At 36.5% G+C, this 22,039-nt stretch overlaps 1 protein-coding gene across 3 annotated transcripts in view; it reads right to left on the reverse strand.

The window, feature by feature from the left end:
* The window catches only part of GLI2 (GLI family zinc finger 2), a 395,398-nt gene that overhangs the window by 113,528 nt on the left and 259,831 nt on the right, over positions 1–22,039 (reverse strand). For 2 of the 3 annotated variants that reach the window (XM_051985726.1, XM_051985725.1), the window contains exon 3: positions 3,174–3,279. The exons of the other annotated variant lie outside the window; for it this stretch is intronic. In XM_051985726.1, the coding sequence (XP_051841686.1) occupies positions 3,174–3,279 (106 nt within the window). The remainder of the gene's footprint in view (positions 1–3,173; positions 3,280–22,039) is intronic. 3 annotated transcript variants of the gene reach the window in all.

A 22,039-nucleotide genomic window follows, 5' to 3' on the forward strand; every position in this document is an offset into this window, starting at 1 on the left:
TATAGTAGTACTTGCCTCCCGAGGCTATTATGGGGAGAAAATGAGATATTTGTAAAAGTGCTTTGCAATCGTTAAAGCACTATAAAAATGCTAGCTAGTCTTATTATTGATTTATTTTTGCAAGCAGTCTAGTGTTCCTAAGTAATAACTAATAGTGTACTGAAGAGAACCAATCATCTTGCTCCTGTTTTTGTTGTTATAGATTTGGGATAAAATAGCAGGGGTTTCTAGACTGACTCAGTGAACATAAGGAAGTGGTTTTCCTAGCTAGTGCTAAAAAAAGATCCAAGATCCATATGCATAAAATTAGCTCATAAACCTTCCAGGCCCTCTCCTGCTTTTCAGGTACCTTCAACCTGAATATTGCCCTGTTTGACTTCTCTTCCTCTTCAAGTATTCCCCAGATACTAGTTTTCATAAGGTTTCATCAACTTGATGGTAGCCTCAAGTGCTTAGCTTTCAGAGAATTTGCAGTTCACTCACATTGAAATTTAGCTCATCCCTTTCAGAGCCTTAGCCAATCAGAGCAATTAAGTTAACCACATTCTGGTATAGAAGACCCATTACATTCTGTTCACAATTTAACCTCTCCTATTAAGCAAAAGTCAAGCTTAAAGTGATGCAAATAATAATCCTTTATGTTCACATGGTACTTTTGGATTTCCAGAAATACTTTTCATTGTCTCGGTTGATCATTAATTTGGTACTAGTGTCCTCCTCTTGAGGGTAGTTAGGTAGGTGCAGTGGATAGAACACCAGACCTAGAATCAGGAAAGCTTGAGTTCAAATCTAACCTCAGACACATACTAGATGTGTGACCCTATGCAAGTCAATAAACCCTATTTTCCTGTTTCCTCATCTGTCAAATGAGCTGGAAAACAAAATAGCAAACTATTCCAGTATCCTTGCCAAGAAAACTCTCAATGGGGTCCAATCATATATGATTCAATAACAAATTCTTCCCTTGCAAATGAGGAAGCTTAGTTATGAAAAGGCTGTGTTTTGCCTAGGAACCCACGGTTAGTTTGTAGTATGTTTGGAATGAGAACTGAGTTCTCCAGATTCTCAAACTTATGCTCAGTCCCCTAGACAATAGCTATATGAATGACATGCAAGTTTAAAGTTTAGATTTACTAACAGTCTGTTGAAAGCAAAGTTTGTGCTTTTACTCTTTTGGTTTATTTAACTGGGATTCATTAAAGATGCTTAGCATCAAAATGGTGTAACTGGACCAAAATAATAATCAATTCATGATTTTGGTCTTTTGTTCCAAGGCTCATTGTTCACTTTTGAAAACACTCATGAAGTATTTAGGTTTTCCCCCTCCTCAAGTCTAATGATGACCATTAACCAGTTTCTAGTTGTTAGGCATACATAAAATCCACAATGATCTCTCCTCTCCTCCATGACTCTTAAAGCACAAGTATTCTTCCTTCTTAAGCTCTTTGGTATAACAAGCCCTATGTTGCCAATTGCCCAATGAACTATAAAAATATTGTTTCTATGATGGATTTCCTGGGAGACCTAAAGCTAAGCTTAAGGAACACATCTAGCATCACATGTATAGGAACCAAAGAAGTTCTCCAAAGCAAAACAAAACAAAACAAAAACCTCCCCCTAAACCCAGATGAGGGCCTCCAGTTACAGCTCTCAGGCTAGAATCCCCAATAAATGCAATCTTGCAGAATCCTGCTTAGCTAGCATGCCAAATCTGCAGAGATGATCACTTAATTACCATGTCCTTGCAGCTGATAAACCCCAACTGAGCTTTTCAAAACCGTGGGAGCTAAGAAGGGTTTAATAGACTGACTCAAAGGTCCACCCTGAAACAAAATGAATTGAGCTCACTTAACAGCCTGAGATTTTCCAGTCTTCCTGAATTAACAACTCTTGGCTAGTACCACTTTTCCTAACCATGACAATCCTTTAGAGGCTTCCCAGGCAGATGTGCAATGATGTCTTCACCTAGAAGAATAACAGGCAGTTAGGTGGCTCAGTGGGTAGAGCACCATGCTTGAGGTGAGGAAAATATGAGTTCAAATCCAGTCTCAGATACTTACAAATTGTGTGGGCTAATTGTTAAATCTCTGATTGCCATAGTTTCCCCAACTATAAAATGAGAATTACAGCTGCACCTGTCTCTCAAGGTTAGATTGTTGTAAGAATAAAATTAAATAATATTACTAAAATTGTTAGCACAGAAGCTATATATATATATATATGTATATATGTATGTATATATATATATGTATATATATGTGTATATATATACATATATATATATAATCACAATAGGTAGCTAGTGACTTGGACCAGTTTCAATATCATAGAACTGAATACTATCCTCAACTAGAGACAAGGTTCCTAGTTCTCTTAAAATATGTTTCTCCCCACCCCATCTCCTTGGAAGGAAATCCTAAATATCAGGAGAAATTGGAAAATGGGCTACATTCTCTACAGGCATCTTAAGTTTTCCAGCAGGACTCCACAAAGTAAAGGGAGACATTTAAGTTAACCTGCTTAGAAACTTTTGCAAGAAGAAGCCAGATAGGATGGACAGGAAGTTCAGAATCTTGGAGTTAAGAAGGGCAAGATAGGAAAAAAACAGGAATCAGATTTGAAAACTAAGCAAAGAGAGTAAGTAGCCAATGTTAGAGAAATTACCTAGGACAGCTATACACTTTTGCACCTATGGTTATAAAAATAGAGAATAATAGCATGTATATAAAACTTTATATGGCTCTGATGAAAGAAATCTCACATCTAAAGCAATCCCATTTCACAGATGGGGAGAAATAGAACTGAAACCTCTAGTGCCCTAGAATAAAAAACACAAGGAAGTTAAGAGACATTGCAAGTAGCTGATTCATAAGAAGGCTACTTGTTTCTTAAACAGTCAGAATACTACAAACATATACACCCACACATATTTATAATATCAATTCAAGAAGGCCAACAGTAGATAGAAACAAATACTTTTAAAAAATTGTTAACTTTGTTTTTTCCTTCAAAGACAGCAAAGAGGGACGTATCCAAAGTCAGCCAACTCTGTCTCAATTCAGGACACCTTAATGACAGCATAGAGAGAGATGGAAAGACCACACTGCAAATTCAGGGTGGGGAGGTTGGGGGTTGGGGTGGCAAGCCGTCCATAGCCAAGATGCAAGACTTACCCATGAATAGCATGGATAGAGTGAGGTTCGTAATGATATCTTCCCTCCTGATGTCGCATGTCAATCGGTAAGGGAGCGTGGAACGCTGGAAGTAGGTGTTGTGGCACTGTGGAAGGGGAGGGGGGAAAAGAGGAAAAGAAAAAAAAAGGAACTTCAAAAACTCTTTTTTTCCCCCTTCCCTTTTAAAGCAATTTTCAAAGGGACTTAAAACTCCTTGAATTTCAGAGCAAGTGCAATACAGGACAAGGGGGCTTCAGGATCCCGGTGCTATCATATACCAGAGAAGTGGAATAAATAAATAATCAAAGACATCCCGAGAAATCCTACATCTTCAACATAAAAGATCTCCAACCATGTTTCTGACAAAGACAAGCAGCTAAGCGCTCTTTGAACTTGGAGAGATTATAGGAAGTACCATGGAACACTAGACTGCCTACGCAAATCAGAGCTGACAGATTCCCATTTCTAGGGACCTCCAACCCAAGCTGGCCTTGGCTGGGAGCAGCTTCTGCAGCACCCTTCTCCAGCATCCGTACACAGCAGAGCGATTAGGCTGGAAATATTTACCTAAGACCATCTGTAATATCAAGCCGCTTGCACATAAATGGCATGCCCATTAGCAGCCGCCAAAAAAAAAAAAAAAAAAAAAAAAAATCTGTGGCTTGGCTTCTGAGAAAGGCTCCTAAATTGCTCCTGCTTGTCAGCATTCGCAGCTCTATTTCTTATTCATCTGAGGAGCTCTCTTCATCTTTGATGGAGAGATAAAGTGGTCTCCAAAGGCCCAGGACACCTACGTTGACTTATGAATTCTGTGAGTTTTAATATTTATTACTGACCCAACATGAGATGTTGGGAACCTGTTGGAGGAAAATGCTAACAGGCTCAGGTGATATTCCAAAGGTTATTCTCTCAAGTGCTTATTTTTGCCCTCACCTTTCCTTCTAATCACAAAGATTATTTGAGAATATCTTTTGCTAAAAAGAAAAATGCTCCCCCTATTTTAATATTTTAAATTTATATATAATCTATATTTTAATATAAAATATTGATGTTAATTTTAATTTTAATCAATATAATAGTTTTGATTTTTAATATAAAAAAGGCATTTGAAAAATAATGGGAAATTTTGTTGTTTTGTTATTTTAAACAGATGGGAAGCTAGATGGACAAAGTATAATTAAAAACCTTATTAAATCTGTGGAAAAAACACTGGAGTAGCAATCTGGGATAATTTTAATTTTTTAATATTCAACCACTGAAGTCTCAGAGCCTCAGTTTCCTCAACAGTAAAAATGACAAGGTTGGACTAAATCAGGCATTTTTAATCTGAGGTGAAGATTTACAAACTCAGATGAGGAAAAAAAATGACATCTTTATTTTCATAATGTTTAGTTAAAAATTAGATTTCCTTTAATTATGAATTTTAAAAAACAACATTATTCTGGGAAGGAGTCCACAGCTTTCACCACACTGGCAAAGACATCCATCATAAACACAGATACACACAAACACACAAATATTAAGAACTCCTGGACAAGAAGGTTTTAAGTTTTTTCTTTTACTTATGACCGGTAACATTATTAACAGACAAAGAACAGCCTGAAGAGTGATAAGTTTTAATTCTTGAAAACATTCAATGACATCCAATTGTTTTACAGAATCCAAAGATTTATATCTGGAAGATATCTTGGGGGGCTGTCTGCTCCACCCCTGCCTATAACAGATATGGAAAACTGAGGACTCAAATGTTTAAGTTATTGCTTAAAAACAGCTCAATGAATAACAGAACTAGGAGTTGGGCCTTGATCTTGTATGACATTGTAGGATTTATCATCTAGGCATCTAGGTGGTTCTGTGGTCCTGAATAGACTCAGGAAGTCCTGAGTTCAAATCTGCCTGAGATACTTTCTAGCAGCATGACCCTGGACAAGTTACTTTACCTTATTTTAAAAGTTCCTCATTTTTTACATATGCCTACACTACAGTATCTTTGTCAAGCAAACTACACACAGAGTCACAAAGAGTCAGATCTGACTGAATGATTGAACAAACAATAAATACCACTGGGAGGAACTTTAGAGATTCTCTATCCAATCCCATCATTTTATAATTGAAAACCTTGAGGTCTAGAAGATAAATAACCTATATAATTTGAAATATAGTATCTAGTGCTCTTTCACAAAAGAAACTACAAAGGAAAATTTCAAAGAAAAATGTTTTTCTGAGTTTGGGACTACAAGGTCTCCTAGAATCTTTTATAATTAGTCACATGCATTTGGGCAAATATAAAGTGTTGATAAAACACATTAAAAATAATTCTAGTTGGCAACTAAACTATTCCCCTTGAAGCCTTACTTGTATTAGTCATTTGATTAATGAATCTTCTGTTAGAGATAATACAGGTGTAAACCTTAGCCATCCAGCTTTAGCTCTCTTAGCAAAAATCCTAAATCTTGATTAATAGTGAGGTTTATCTATAGGCATTTAATGTTGTTGTTCAGTCATTTCAGTTATATCTAACTTTTCATTATCCTATTTGGGATTTTCCTGGCAATGACACTGGATTGGTTTGTCATTTCCTTCTCTAGTTCACTGTACAATTGAGGAAATTGAGGCAAATAGCACTCATTGTCTTGCCTGGGGTCACACAGGTAGTAAGTGTCTGAGGCTCTATTTGAACTCAAATCTTCCGGACTCTAGGCCCAGGGTCCTATTTACTGCACCACCTAGTTGTCTGATGGTATCTATAGGTATCTGACACCAAAATCAGGGAGCAGAAAGGAGCAGGTTAAGCCTCCTAAATTGATCAATCAAACAACTGGCCAAACCCCAGGCAGGTCCACAAATTGCAAATACAAACAAGTATCACTGTGGAGTACAGTAAGAAGAAGCTACTGGATATTAGATTAGTCATTTCGCTTTTCTCATCATCTACAGATGAGTTTCCTCATCTGTAAAATGAGGCAATAAATAAGACTAAACAATCTTGAAGGTAATTAATTCCAATTCTAACATTTCATGATCCTGAAGTCTTTGTTCTTCCTTCCAGAGACCCTCCAATCCCTGGTTGTGTTGGAAACAAAGTTTGGTAACAAAGGTGTTGACATCCACTGCCCTGTTCTCAACTGTCCTCAGAACATATGCAAACAGCTTAAAAGAATATTGCTACCTCTGGAAGAGGCAAGAGTGACTTGTTAAGTCACAGTTTTTTTTTTCACAGAGTCCTTAGCTCTGGCTACAGCCCTAATCCTTTATCCCTTATTCACAAGATCATTAAATCCAAAACAAAATGAAATCAATGAAATAATTTTGGAGGTAGGCTTCCTATTCCTTCCCTAAAACAAAAGGTGAGTCAGTTTTTCCACAAATCATTTTTTCACTCCTGGTTTGTCAGCAGCTCCTGTTGACATAACACACACATTTTCCCCTTTTTTTCCATTGCATTTTTACTATAATTGGAGATTTAGAAAAGCTGCGTTTTCAGTTGCAGGAACATCTCCAGTTCTTTGCTAAGACTTGTTCTTAACCACCTGTCCACATTCCACGGGTTGGCAGGCAGGCATCCCAAACAGAAACTACAATCCTTTCAGCCTTTTGCCATCTGAATAACAACAACAACAAAAAAAAGTCTGTTTTTGCTGTCCGCCTTTTGGAGGAATTCTGAGGTTCAGACCATTTCCCGTGGGCAAATCTAAACTTCGTTGAATTCAATGGAATGAGTAAATCTGGACTGGGTTTTTGATAGTTCTGGCAAGAAAATGCAAAAGAGACTAAAACTCAGCATGGCTCCTTGGATTTAATACTGAGGAGGGAGACTTTTGGTGATATTGGAAGCCTTCTAGGCTCAACAACAGACTGGATCTGTGCTGGCACTCTTGAGTACCTGATGCAATGGAAGAATTTTCAATGCCTGACAAATAATAGGACACAGTACTGACACCGTTCAGCTTCTAAGGAGGAAGACATAATAAATAATGGAATATCATTAACACATATCCTTTAGGGTGTTTCTCCCCTCCTTCTGATGAGAAATGTGTGATTCTTGTTTAATACCACACAACATACACCTATTAAAACAAACAAACAGAAATGCCAGTCATTACTGCTAAATCATGAGGCCTTCCGGGTCTGTGGGAAAGCAGAATGAAATGATGTCTACTTTATTTACTTACATAACAGGTATGCCTTTAAAAACAAATCTTTTACTTCAAAAGTTCATGATTATATGCAGAAATGCATGCACAAAACATATGCATATATGTTTTCCACAGAAATATTCCACATCTTCTTTATGAAAGGTGTGCATCCCGGAGTTGACTATAGACAAAATATGATCTGAAAAGCTTCCCAAGTCTTGTCTCCCTAAAAAGCTCCCCCCTACACACACACACACACACACACACACACACACACACACACACACACAGGCTGACCTAATAATCCCTGAAATTCTACTATTGGGGTTACTGTTTTTGTTATCTTTTAAAACATAACATATTTTGAGCTACATCAAGCCACTTGCATGGATTAGTATCCTGATGTCACATAGGCTATAAATCTGAAGCCCCAAAGGCATAAATCATTTTGATGGTGAGAAGGAAAAATAAAAGTTTAAAGAAGAGGTTCTTAGCTTTCTTTTGTGCCACAGGTCTCATTATCAGTCTGGTAAAGTCTAAAGACCCCTTCTCCGAGAAATATGTAAAACAAAACACATAAGATTACAGAGGAAATATTAAGATAATTATAAAAAAATATATATATTTTAAAGTTCACAGACCTCAGGTTAAAAATCTCTGATCTAGAGCATGAGGTGCTCTCCTTAGAGGGCAGATTTATATGGGGTGCCACAGCAGAGAATCTGATGCCTGAGAGAGCCAACCAGAGAAAACACAGAAAGTGAAAGGATTAAACACCCAACTAAACTTACATGTTATGGGTATCCCCCAGGTCAGTGCTTAGAGCAGCAAATGTTAGTCAACAAAGCAGCATCCATCTGAACTGAACTGCAGGAGATCAAAGAAGTAAGACATATGACCTGATATTGAAAAGCTCATAACCAAGCAGGGAAGACATAAAAGAGCATCATACAATTCAGTCCACTCACACAGCTCTGGGGGAAAACTGCATGCGAATGGCCACCTGCATCCTGGGCTCTCCAGAACTTAAAACTTGAGACATCTTCAAGACCTTCTCCTTAAGGTATTTAGTCTTCCCTGAGTTTTCAGAGTCTACCTCCTCTACACTCACTCTTCACTGTCTGTGTGTCGCTGTCACCTTTAATTTCTATGACAATTCTCAGAATGTGATTTGTAATCAGTTTGTTTAATAATTTTCATACAACATATATGTGACTTGCTTTATTTTTCAAATTAGATTGTAAGCTCCTTGAAGGCAAAGATCATATCTCATATCTTTCTACATCTCTCTACAGCACTGGAATAGTTATATGCATATAGGAAGAATTCAATAAATAATAGATCCTTATTTTTTGGTTATGAGGTTGTTTTTCTCTTCAGCAAGAGTTCTTAATCTTCTTTGTGTCATGGGTCCATTTGACAATACAGGTGAAGCTTATGGACTCTTTTCCAGAATAAATCCTTTTTTAAATAATAGAAGGAAATGCTAAATTTCATTCAGAGGTATTTTGCAAGAAAATATGCAATCTTTTTCCCATTCAAACTTAGAGACTCTCTAAAATCTACTCACAGATCCTTCCATATAATATTCACTTCAAAAATGTTTGCTAAATTTAACTGAATTGAATTAATAGAAAACCTGCCTCTGCATGTATGGAGATTTCCAATAAGGAACTTAAGACAAGAGCTGCAAAACCCATTGCAGAGAAAAACCATTCTCCAAAATGGCTATCTTCATTTATTAAACTAATGGGTTATTATTCAAATCTCTACATAGCCTGAGAAGGTTGTTTAAAAAAAAAAAAAACAACAACAACAAACGAAAAGGATGGAGGTCAGTCCTGGGTCAAAGGAACCCAGACTGCTAAAAAAGATCGTTTCTTGCATAAGACTAAATTCCTGGGGGAAAATTAATAATAATTATTATAATGACCCTTTGCATCTGCAGAACACACTTCTGAGAATGGTTAGAGGTGCCCTGCAGATATTATGTTATTAACTCTTGCTCCAAACCTGGGAGGGATATGAGGGTACATATTATTCTGCCCATTTCAGAGATGAAAAAAACAGATGCTGTGAGTCAGCACCAAAGTTAGCATTCAAAACTTGTTTTCTTTGAATCTATATGATTGGGATACCAGTCTGAACTGTTGTTAATGATAATAATAATAGTTTAATAATTGGGTTTTCAAGAGATAGCATGGCCTAGAGGATTTCATGCCATCTTAAATTTAGAAGACCTGCTTCTGTATGACTATAGGCAAATTACTTAATATCCCAGTGCTTTAGTCAACTTTCTAGAATATTGATGAAGTTACTTATTTAGTAGAAGGAGTATACACATAGAGATTCCCCACATTAATGAAATCACAAGTCTGAACACTAAAAAGTGGGTTGCTTTAAGGTTATTCAGCACTTTCCTATGCATTATCATATGTAACCTTCACAACAATTTTTTCAGGTAGGTAATATAATCAGTCACTAAGCATTTATTAAGTACCTACTATGTATGAGGCTCTGTGCTAAGGGTTAGGAAATATAAGGCAAAGATAGTCCCTGAATTCAAGGAGTTCACAAACTATAGATAATATTTTATTTTACAATATAAAATGACCTTTTTTTTCTAAGAAAAAATGAGTCATTAAAAAAATAAATAATAGAAAGGTATATTGGGGGGGGGATTGGAAAGTGAGTCATTTATTATTGTATGGCTAGTAGGTGACTGTGCCTTGACTCAAACCCTACTCTATTTGATGTCTAACTCAGTGCAAGAGTTTAATTTTTGTTTTTGTAACTCCAGAACCTAGCGTGAAATAGAAGATTAATGTATGTTTGCTGAATTGAATCAAATCTTTTCACCAACTCATTCTGTGTCATCAGTGGTTCTTTTATTTTGGACTTGGAATATTCTTTATTCTCTATTGCCACATTTTAACTATCTCTCTTTGACTATCATTAGTCAGCAATCTCTCCCCTTGTAGGTTTGATTCATCCAAATATATCATTAAATAAAAATTCTTCTTGTTATATCAGTAATATACCAGTACCCTGATCACTGTTCCTTTTTTTATCAAGGCATTTAGTATCTAGAATAGACTTTTCTCCAACCTCTCATCCATATATTTGAGAATTTCAATGTTATACTGTTTTCCCTTCAAACAATGGCTTCCTAGGTTTATTAATCTCCTAATTTCCTTGATTAGAATTTAAGTCGATTAAACCTATCAATCCCTCTGCCCCTCCTCTCCCCTACTCTTTTACTTCTTTCTCTGGAAGCTTAGGTAGTGCAGAGAAGAGACTGCCAGACCAGGAGTCTGAAGAATCATTTTAATAAGTTCAAATCAGGTCCCCAATTCTTACTAGCTGTCTATGACCCTGGCAAGTCACATAACCCTATTTATGTCAATTTCTTCATCTGTAAAATGAGAAGGAAAAGGCAAATTTCAAAGAATACCCCAAACTGGGTCATAGAGAGTCAAGCATGACAAAAAAACAACCAAAAATTCTCCCTCTGAAGAAGTGATTTTTCTCTTTGCCAAGGCTAAACTTTTGCTCTCAACTATATACATGTGACTGTGGTTAAATGAATTTAACCCTTCAAGTCTCAGTTTTCCTCTCATGAAAAATATAGGGATTGTATGAACAAAGTCATCCTCTTTTAATGTGCTCATAGCCCCTTCCATAGCCATCTCCTCTGGTTGCCTCATTGAGCATTCCCTTTCTTTCAACTTTAATCTTTATCTACTAGCTCTTTTGCTGCTATCTGAAGATATATTCATATCTACTCTCAGCCTTTTAAAAACCTTCCCCCGAGCTTTCTATCTCTTTAGATTATCATTGTATTTTTCTCTTTTCTTTCACTTACAAAACTCTAAAAAGACTTTTGTATCTATACTTGCTTCCTACTATCTATTCAACTTTTCAACCCTGTGCAATCTGGCTTTTCTCTCTCTCTTCCCAATTCCTTCTGACATAAAACATCTTTCTCCAAGGTTACTAGTGAGCACAATTGCTAAATTCTGGCCTCTCTTTCCTCTCCCCTGACACCCCTTTCTCCTGCTGCCATATCCAATTAGCTGCAAAGTCTTGTCCTCCCCAGCATTTGCCATATTCATGCCTTTTCTCCTCTCAAAAGTTACTGCCCAAATGTAAGCCATCATCACCTTTGGGGTCCAGCACAATAGCTTCCTGTCTCTATGATATATGTCATTCTCCTCACAAGCCATGATCCACACAACCACCAAAATACAGTTCCTAAAGCAGAGGTATAAAATAATAAAAAGTACTCTGCCTGGTATTTAAAACCCTTCACAATCTAACCACCAGAGGCTTTATGTATGACTTCAGAATGATAGGGCTCATGTAGTACTCACTACAGAGTATTATCCTTACAATATGTGTATCCAGAAGGATTCATCCTAAAGCTATGAAGTTAGTTAGCACTGTTTGCTTTGGAGGATCTTTAGTGTGGTGTGGTGGAAAGAACACTTTTTCTCAATTTAGAGGACCTGTGTTCAAATCCAGCCTCTACCAGCACCTCTATAACCTTGGGCAGGTAATAGCATCTTTCAGAATGTCCATTCTCCTTCCAGCTCTAAATTTATGACCCTACAATGCTTTCCCAACATTTCCTTAATTATTCCCATTTTTGATGAAGCTGTCTATTCAAAAAGGCAACCTCATGGCCATTTCCCCAGGGAATGGCTAGAAGTCAAAAGTTCTGAGTTGAAAGGATCTGATAATTCTTGTTCAGTATTAGTAGACAAAGTATCATTCTCCCTGGGACTACCTGCAGTTGAACACCATGACACAAGGACTGAAAATGATCTATTATACAAAGTACTGAACTATATTGGTGATATTATGGGCACAAGTGGGTAAAGAATATAATTAGGGTGAGGCTTCTTAGAGCCCTTCAATTTATGATTAACTAATGATACCCACCGCAGTTATTCCTAAGGCCATCCCAATCAGATTCGATTTTTTACAAAATTTTTTATTTTCCCCCAATGGAAAGATAATTTTAAATTCTTTGTGTGGCTGTTTATACTTGGTCACGTAAGGTCTCTCCTAAACCTCCAACTTATGATCCTTTGAAATTAAGTGAAAAATAAAGAGACCAGCTAGGTGGGACCATAAATAGAGCACCAACTTTGGAATCAGTAGGATGGGAAGTCAGATCCACTCTCGGATATTTACTGCTGTGTGATACTGGAAAAGTCACTTAACCTCAATTGCTTCTCCAAAAAAGTGAAGGAGCACAGAATAAAGAATAAGAACAACAATGGAGGATAGTCTAGTATAGGGAATAGAGAGCTGGCCCAGGAGTTAGAAGGAGTTCAAAACCTGCCTCTAAAATATTTGGCTAATTGTATATTGTCACAGTGTCCCAGAAAATTCTCTAAGATTGAAAAGTGCAGAGGAGGTCCTGAGAAGCGTTGGTAGAGAAAGTTTCTCTCCAAAAAGTTATCTTCCTACACCAAGGAAATCAAAATCCAGTTTGAAATAATTTATTATAACTGGGAAAACATTTTTTACAGTTAAAGGTTCTGATAAAGGCCTCATTTCTAAAATATGTAGAAAATTTACTCTAATTTATAAGAAATCAAGCCATTCTCCAATTGATAAATGGTCAAAAGATATGAACAATTTTCAGATGATGAAATTGAAACTATTTCTACTCATACAAAAGGGTGTTCCAAATCACTATTGATCAGAGAAATGCAAATTAAGACAACTCTGAGATACCACTACATACCTGTCAGATTGGCTAAGATGACAGGAAAAGAAATAACAAATGTTGGAGAGGATGTAGGAAAACTGGGACACTAATGCATTGTTGGTGGAGTTGTGAACAGATCCTACCATTCTGGAGAGCAATTTGGACCTATGCTCAAAAACTCATCAAATCGTACATATCCTTTTGATCTAGTAATGTTACTACTAGGCTTATATCCTGAAGAGATACTAAAGAAGGGAAAGGGACCTGTATGTGCAAAAACGTTTGTGGCAGCTCTTTTTGTAGTGGCTAGAAACTGGAAATTGAATGGATGCCCATCAATTGGAGAATGGCTGGGTAAATTGTGGTATATGAATGTTATGGAATATTATTGTTCTGTAAGAAATGACCAGCAGGATGAATACAGAGAGGCTTGGAGAGACTTACATGAACTGATCCTAAGTGAAATGAGCAGAACCAAGAGATCATTATATACCTCAACAACGATACTGTATAAGGATGTATTCTGATGGAAGTGGCTATCTTTGACAAAGAGAACTAACTGAGTTTCAATTGATAAATGACGGACAGAAGCAGCTACACCCAAAGAAAGAACACTGGGAAACAAATGTGAACTATCTGCATTTTTGTTTTTCTTCCCGGGTTATTTTTACCTTCAGAATCCAATTCTCCCTGTGCAACAAGAGAACTGTTCGGTTCTGCACACATATATTGTATCTAGGATATACTGCAACATATCTAACATATATAGGACTGTTTGCCATCTAGAGGAGGGAGTGGAGGGAGGGAGGGGAAAAATCGGAACAGAAACAAGTGCAAGGGATAATGTTGTAAAAAAATTACCCTGGCATGGATTCTGTCGATATAAAGTTATTATTAAATAAAATAAAATAAAATATTTTTTAAAAAGGTATTATGCAAAATTATTAAGGCTCTCTCCAAGCTTTAAGTTGCAGAGAAAGGGTTAATTGCATTCTCAAGGCAATATTCTTATGTAGGCCTTTCTTAGACAAAGCAAATCAGAAATCCAATACCTGCCTCTCTGATAGTGGTGACCATGATATGGTAATGTCATCAAATCTATAGAGATGTTGACTCTAGAGGTGGTTTTCTTCAAGGCTTGGCATCCTTTGAGAATGAAGGGATAAATATGTTCCAGGGGAAGAGAAGTGGTCTTGGAATAGCTCATCCATTCTCATAACTAGGTCTATCTGAGAATTTGGGGGATTTTCTGGATTACCACAATAAATATCAATCACTGCCTAATTCACCACATTTTGCCACACTTAGCTTTGGGGGTTTTCTTTCTCATTTAGGATATAGACCACTAATGTATCTGGTCCTGGAAGACTATAATGAATGGGAAAATGGTTTGGCGGCCTTCCAAAAAGAGGAGGGATATTCCCTTCAATGTCTTCTGCTCCCCCCTGCTGGACTCTCAGCTGCTGTCACCATGTCCTCTGACAACAGAAAAATATGCAAACAGTTCTTTTTTGCCCCTCTTCTTCAGCTAAATCCCAAGAGAAGCTTCTAAACATATGTTAGTGATTACTTTGTGGTCTAAATGATTCCTCTTCCCCTGCTCTGGCCCCCTGGTATTTATGGGGTTAGGCAAGTTTGTAAGTAGGTATTGTGACAAAGTTTATAGCACCCTGTCTCCCTGCTGGGGCACAAAGCTTATGAAGTACAAGCTAAGAATTTCTACATTATTAATGACATATTCTAGTACTCTGGGATCTATACATTCTACACAGAATCACAGAATTTCAGAATTGGAATGGTTTCAGTGGCCATCTAATTCACCTCCTACTCAAACGGAATCTTTCCCTGATGACACACCTAACACTGGTCATCCAACTTTGCTCTCAAGACTTCCAATGAGTAAAGGAGCAACTAGTTCTACTTGTGAGCAGTACTAATTGTAAGTTTTTACTGACTTAAGCCAAAATCTGCCTCTTTTCATCTTTTACTCACTGCACTTGCTTCTAAACCCTAGGACAAAAAAACAAAAACAAAACAAACAAACAAAAAAAAACGAGGCTTATCTCTCCTTATAAGCCTATTCTCTGAATATTTCAAGACAGCTATCATGTCTCCTGGATCATCTGTTCTCCAGGTAAAAAATTCTCAGGTTCTTTCAACTAATCTTCACATCCAATCCATAAAATTAAGGCTCTATATTATACTGGTTACCTCTCCCTGGACAAATCCTGGTACTGTGCCACCCTGAAATATGTGTTCAAATGTGAACTGATTTGGACAATATACAAGAAGACTGTTACTTTATTCTTCTTGAAAGCTAGTCCTAGAATAAAGAGATATGCCCACTGTATTCTGACTCAGACTAAATATGAGTATTATAGTAGGTTATTCAGAATTCTATGAATCATTCAAAATAGCGTGGTATCTGTGCTTGTGAGATCTGGAGAATTTATCAGCTTAGGCTAGACCTGAAAGTCAATCAAAATGTCCATGGCTACAATTTTTAGCATGAATTAAGGAAGATTTAGATCATGGATTTAGGGCTGGAAAGAATTTTAGAGGCCAGGAAGTCGATTTTTTTTTTTTTTAGTTTTATTGATGAGGAAAGAGGAGACTGAGACCTATGGAGACAAACTTGCTTGCCCAAGATTGTATGATATGATAGATAAAGCACCAAACTAAAGGCTCTGCCACTAAGTACTCAGTCTTGCACCCTTGGGCAAGACACTTCTCTGGGGGCCTTAGGTGACACATCTTTAATGAGAAATGAAAAGGTCAAATAAAATCACCTCAAACATCCTTGCAGCATTACACATTGAAAATAGAATTCATAGTAAGGGGAGGAGGTTAGTGTCTATAATGTCTTTTAATTCCAAATACTCATAACCATTGCTAGTTAAACATAAGTGAATAAAAGAGAGTGACTTATTAAATCATATAAAATTCAGTAAAAAATCAAGCTGTCTCATTACTAAAACTTAAAAGAGATTTCATAGAAGAATCACTGGAACCAACCTATGATGAAGGTAACAGATCTTTTTGTCTGGCACATTTCATAGGAACTTAGGATCATAAATTTGGAGTTGGAAGTGGTTTGACAGGTCATTAAATCTAAGGCCATCATTTTAAAGGTGAATAAACTGGCTTGTCCAAGTCACATAACTAGTAAGCATCTGAGATGGCATTTGAAGCTTCACTTCAAGTCCTATGAGCTATATAACATATTACATTGCTTCTCCAGGTAATTTAAATCAAAGCATTCAAGGACACAAAGATGTCACGTAAGGAAGATAACCAGAATACTTAGGGGAAAGGGTATTTAGGGTCTAGTCATAGCCACCTGAGGGTCAAGGGTCAACAGACTCCAATAGAGACCTCGGGGTACTAGGATAAATGGAAAGAGCAAGGGTCTGACTGTTGGACTAAATGTATCATTACTGCAAACTCTTTCGACTCTTCACATTACTCATGTATCAGAATAGCTCAGGGATGCTGAAGGAAGAAAGGTGTTTTATATAAGCTAGTGCAGGCTCTCACTGATTGGTTCTCACCTCTAAGGTCAGAAACAGAGAGAAGCCAATTGGGAAGGTTGAAAGAGGGAAGAGTTTCCAAATAGATTCTACAAACAGAAAGGGATGTCAAGTCAGAGAAGGAGAAGGGATAAAGAATAAACAGACAAATAGAGAGAAATTTTTTTCAGCAACTAGAGCTCACCATAAAACTGTAGGTTTAGTTATAGCCCATCCAATTTTAGGACAAGTCACTTGACCTCTCTTGGACTCAATTTACTCATAATAAAATGAGAGCGTTGAACTAGATGACTTTAAAGTCCCTTTTACGTTTAAATCCTATGCTCTATGGTACATCGTACAGTAGATTATATTAAATTCAAATTATACTGAATGCATAAACATTAGCATAAGTCCACCTGAACTCAATCATATCTTTAACAAACAATTTATTTAAAGGTGTGTATTCAACTCATGCTGAAACTTTTGTCTTTCACTTATGTGCTCATAGCAGTCAAGTTAATTAAAGGCTGAGGTAAACAAAGTATCTAGAACCTCAGAAGGGAAAGCTTGGAGACCAAGATTAGCACATCAAGCAGCAGAGAAGGACAGGAATAAGAAGTGAAAAGAGTTGGCTTTATATGAAATGAGAGTCAAACTGATCCATTCACACATTGTTTTCATGATGAGTTTTATGGCTTTTTTTCTTATTTTAAATAAAAAAGAATCCTTACTAAATCATGTGCAGGAAAGGAAACACACACACACACACACACACACAGAGCACCATATGCTATTTCAAAGGAAAAAGCTTTCTTTTCAAGTTTCTGAGGCAGAAACTCTTAAAAAGAGAAATTTCAGGGGATAACCATCCTTTTTCTCCCCTCCTCCCACAAAAATATGCATTTTGTTTTAAGATCCTTCATAGAGAGACTAAGAGATACAGAACAAGAGGTGTTCTTGTGGAAGGTGGAAAGGTGGAAAAAAGAATAGGTCAGGGTAAATATCAGGTTTTTTTTTTTTTTTTTTGCAAAAGGAAAGTAAGAGTTGGGGGAATTTTTACATTGTTATCACGCTCCCGATTTACATGGTAAAATCTCCTGAGAGAGAGGGGCATGTATTTTGAGGGCATGTTTTTGATGGTTTTAGTATAATCATCTCATTGTTTAAATGAGTTGGGATACTGAGAAAATACACAAGAAAAAACATCTTCCTTGAAAGCAGGATTCAAGTTTATATGTCATTAATAATGGCTATGGTAAAATATTGGTGAAGAGAATAAGATTAAGAGTCAGAGAAAGAACCAGGAAAAATGGGTCATGGAAACATGATCAGACAGAACACATCAGAAGCCTATGGAATTCTCCTCAGATGAAGTCATATATTATTACTACAAAGAATAGTAACTGCTCTGTGGGTAGAGTAACTACCAGAACACCAATTGGAATCACTGTCCTCTTAGGCAAAATGGGTGGGATGGGAAAATGTAAAAACAAATGCCTTATTGGAAGCCTAGTTCAAAATTGGCAAAAAGCTTCACTATATTAATATGAGGGTTTATGTGATTTTTTTCTTCAGTTAAAAACAGCAAATACATATATACTTTAAATTTTTGTTTTGACTTATGATTACAAAAGTATAGGTGACTCCATATTTATAAAAATAATTTGAACTTATGCAGAATATTGAAGGAATATAAGTTCTTTGAGGGGAAAATTATTATTATTTTTTTTTTGTCTTTGTAGATGTAGCTTCTGGAATAATGCATGTCACACTATAAGTAGTTAAAATTTTTTAAACTGAATTGGTGTATGGGTCTCTACAAAGAACCTTGCTATTCCACAATGCTGATATAGTCAGGCCTGCTTTACATGTAAATTGAAGATAATTGCCTATTTGGTATGATTTTAGAGAGAGCAAAAAGGATCCCCAAATATCTGAGTGCCTCAAGTATTTAAATTTAAGTACCAGAGATACGTTTGGGGGTTTCTTTGAAATATAAATATTTGAGAAAGGAATTCTGAACATTTTTCTCTCTTCAGATTCCTAATTCATCAAGTCTTTTTCTCAGCAGATAGTCATCCACTGGAAGCTCCCTTACACCTCCTTTATACTTCAAAACTTCTATGTGTCTTCACCCAGTCTCTTTCCTTCCTTCCAGCCTCAGATAAGATGACATTTGTCTTGCAAAAGATTATGTCCTGGATCATACCCATTCCCATAACTCATAGCACCTTGCTCCACAGGTATTTTTTTCTTATCTTAAATCTCTGACTCTTCATTGAATTTTTATTTGTTGTCTGCAAATATTCCTACTTTCCCTCATCCTTCAAAACCTTTCCTTTGACTTTACCAATTTCTCAAGTTACTATCCTATATCTCTCCTCTCCATGCAGAGGTAATTCCCCCTTACTGCTTTAACACTCATTAACTTCATAATTGAGCTTACATGTCTACCACTGGGAAATTGTTCTATCCAAGCTTGCAACTTAGCTAAAAGTCCAATGGCCTTCATTCATTCCTCATCCTCCTTTATCTTTCTGCAACATTTGACACTGTTAGATATACTCCTCTCCCCTTTAAGTAATTGCTTCTTTGGCTTCTGTGACATGGTTCATTCCTAGTTTTTCTCTTATCTAACCCCTCAAATTCAATCTCCCCCTATAATTCGACTTTCTCTTTTCACTCCTCAAATCTCTGCAGTGCTCTGTTACTGTATTCTGTACTTTTCAGCTGGAATTTGTAATCTCATTCATTAGGCAATTCCTAAATCTACATATTAAGACTCAGTAAAATGAGACTTAGATTGGAACATGCCATCTGCATCCAAAGGAAGAACTATGGAGACTGAATGTGGTTCAAAGCACACTATTTTCACCTTTGTTTGTTTGCTTTTTTATTTCTTATGTTTTTTTTAACCTTTTGTTCTGATTTTTCTTACATAACATAACTAATATGGAAATGTTTAAAAGTATTATAATCTATATAAGATTAGTTGCTGTCTTGGGGAGAGAGAAAAAAATTCAGAATTCAAAATCTTACAAAAATGAATGTTGAAAACTATTTTTACATGCAATTGGAAAAATAAAATACTTTTGAGGAGGGGGAAAAAGATCCAGTAAACTCAAGCTCTCTATTTCTAGTCAATGCTAGACATTTCCATTTTGATATCCTGATCATACCTCAAATTCATTCTTTCCCAAATTGAAAGTATTGGCTACCCTTTAAAAATCTGTCTCTCCTACCAACTCAACTTCCCCATTCCTGTTAGAATTCATTCATCTTCCCAGTAACTCAGATTTAAAATTTTAGCCATTCTTGGTTCTTAATACCTTTTGCCTGGACAATTATAACAGTACCTTTTCTATTCTTTTCTCTTATACTTTTCTACCATATTTCATATGTAGTGATAATAGCAAAAATAATAATAACTGACATTCTATTAACAAAATCAAGTTTACAAAGAACTTTACCATAGCTACTTAGCTTGAGCCATATGAGTAAATAGTATAACTGTTATATTTCTGCACATTTTCATTAAAATATAAGTTTTTTAAGCAAAGGGATTATGTCATTCTTTTAAAACAGTATAATGCCTTGTCTCTTATTCTGAAAATTTATTGAATTGAATTGCAAGGTGACATTAAATTAAGTCATATTAGGGATTTTAATGGAATATTTTCTTATTTTGATCCTAATAGGAGCAACTAACCATGGTCACATGAAAAAACAAAGTGTCTTCAAGAAAAGGAAGGCCATTAAAATGGGGAATGAGGTAGGAAGGGAAACTCAACACAAAGGAAGTGGAGAGTCATGATGATGTTATACTTTATATACATTCAAATTAACTGAAAGTTCTGGTGATTCTACTGCAATCTGAATCAGAACTCTCATGAATATAGTAAATTCTACTCTTCATTCTCACCACAAAACTGAGAGTCGATAAGCAGATGCAATCCATTTTTTCTGATACTAGAGTTATCAGGGAATTCTTCTGCATTCTTGTGATGTAAGATGGACACTGGTTACTTTAGAATGAAAGAATAATTTTGCAACAACCAATCTTAGGAGATTCATATCTTGGCTTGTAATATCACAGGAACCATTTGAAGATAAGTGATTAAAATGACGAAAGTACTTCTTTGAACTTAAGAATTCTTTGTAGAAAAAGATTTACATAGGTTTATATGGCCAAAATTATATTTACTGTTATTACTTCATCAGTGTCAATTCAAGGAAATGTATGGCAGAAAAAAATTTCATAACTTGGTAGTCAACTCACTAGTGAGGAATCCCTTGTACCAAGACTGGTTTTCATACAAAAGAAACAGTCTGAAAGGGATCTTAGAGGTACCCTTAGGTTATTCAATTTAGCTTACAACTAAAGAAAATATGGGCCAGAGAGGTCATTTGCCGTAGATCACACAGGTTTGTTGGGGAAAAACTGTAACTTCCATTGCTTGGTTCTCATTTTAGTAATGTTTCATAAGATCACTGGATTCAGAATTGGATGTAACCTTCAAGATCCTCTAGTCCAGGGCTTTGTAACCTTTTTTCTACTTATAACCCCTTTTCACCCAAGAAATTTTTATACAACTCCAGATATGTTGGCATATAAAATAGATATATAAACCACACTTTTGATAATAAATCAAAATTTCATAATCCCCCACATTCAGTTACAATGACCCCATATGAGATGGTGAGTCAATTTAAGAAGTTTTGCTCTAATACAACTCCCACCCCCTTATACAGATGAGGAAACTGAGGTCAGGAAAGATTCTGTGACTAACTCCAGATCCTTTAGATATTAAGTAACAAATCTGGTAGCCAAGCATAAGCCATCTACTTCCAAATCCAGGACTCCTATAATATAATACTATGATCTACCCTAAAAGATTGTCCAATAAATTACCAAAGTAAATCATCCAGAGTTTCTTCAGCCTTCAAGACTCAGCATCCTAATATTCACAATCATTATTTCTAGTCTCCAAAATTTAGACATATGAGAGAGGGATTCTGGGAAGATGGCAGGGTAGGTTAATAAATTTCAAGCTCTCATGATTTCCCCCACAAAACAGAACAAATTTGCACCTCAGGGTGAACATAGACTCTGTGAAAAATTAAAAAGACTTGGGGCAGAACTGGGGTCCTCCCAATACAAGTGAGAAGATCTGAAGAAAGGCCCTGGGCTGGCGATTAACCTGTCTGAAGTACTAATACTTCCAGGCTAGCTCCACAGAAACATCAAATGGGGAGCCCTTGGGCTAACTGGGTGTGGCTGAAGCTCTGCAGGAACCACAGAGACTTTCACCTCCCAGATTGTTTGTGAAGTGGGGGTTTGAGTCTGGGAAGACAGAATGAACCTCTATTGATTGGAAACATCAGGCTCAGCTGTGCTGCAGAGCAGTGGCTCTAGGAGAGAAGGGGCAGCTCTGCACTCAATCAGTGAGTGCAGAAATAGTGAGGCAGGGATCCTGGCTTCAGACACTTGCAGAA

The sequence above is a fragment of the Antechinus flavipes genome, chromosome 3 (genome assembly GCF_016432865.1).
Source record: "Antechinus flavipes isolate AdamAnt ecotype Samford, QLD, Australia chromosome 3, AdamAnt_v2, whole genome shotgun sequence".
Taxonomy (NCBI): Eukaryota; Metazoa; Chordata; class Mammalia; order Dasyuromorphia; family Dasyuridae; genus Antechinus; species Antechinus flavipes.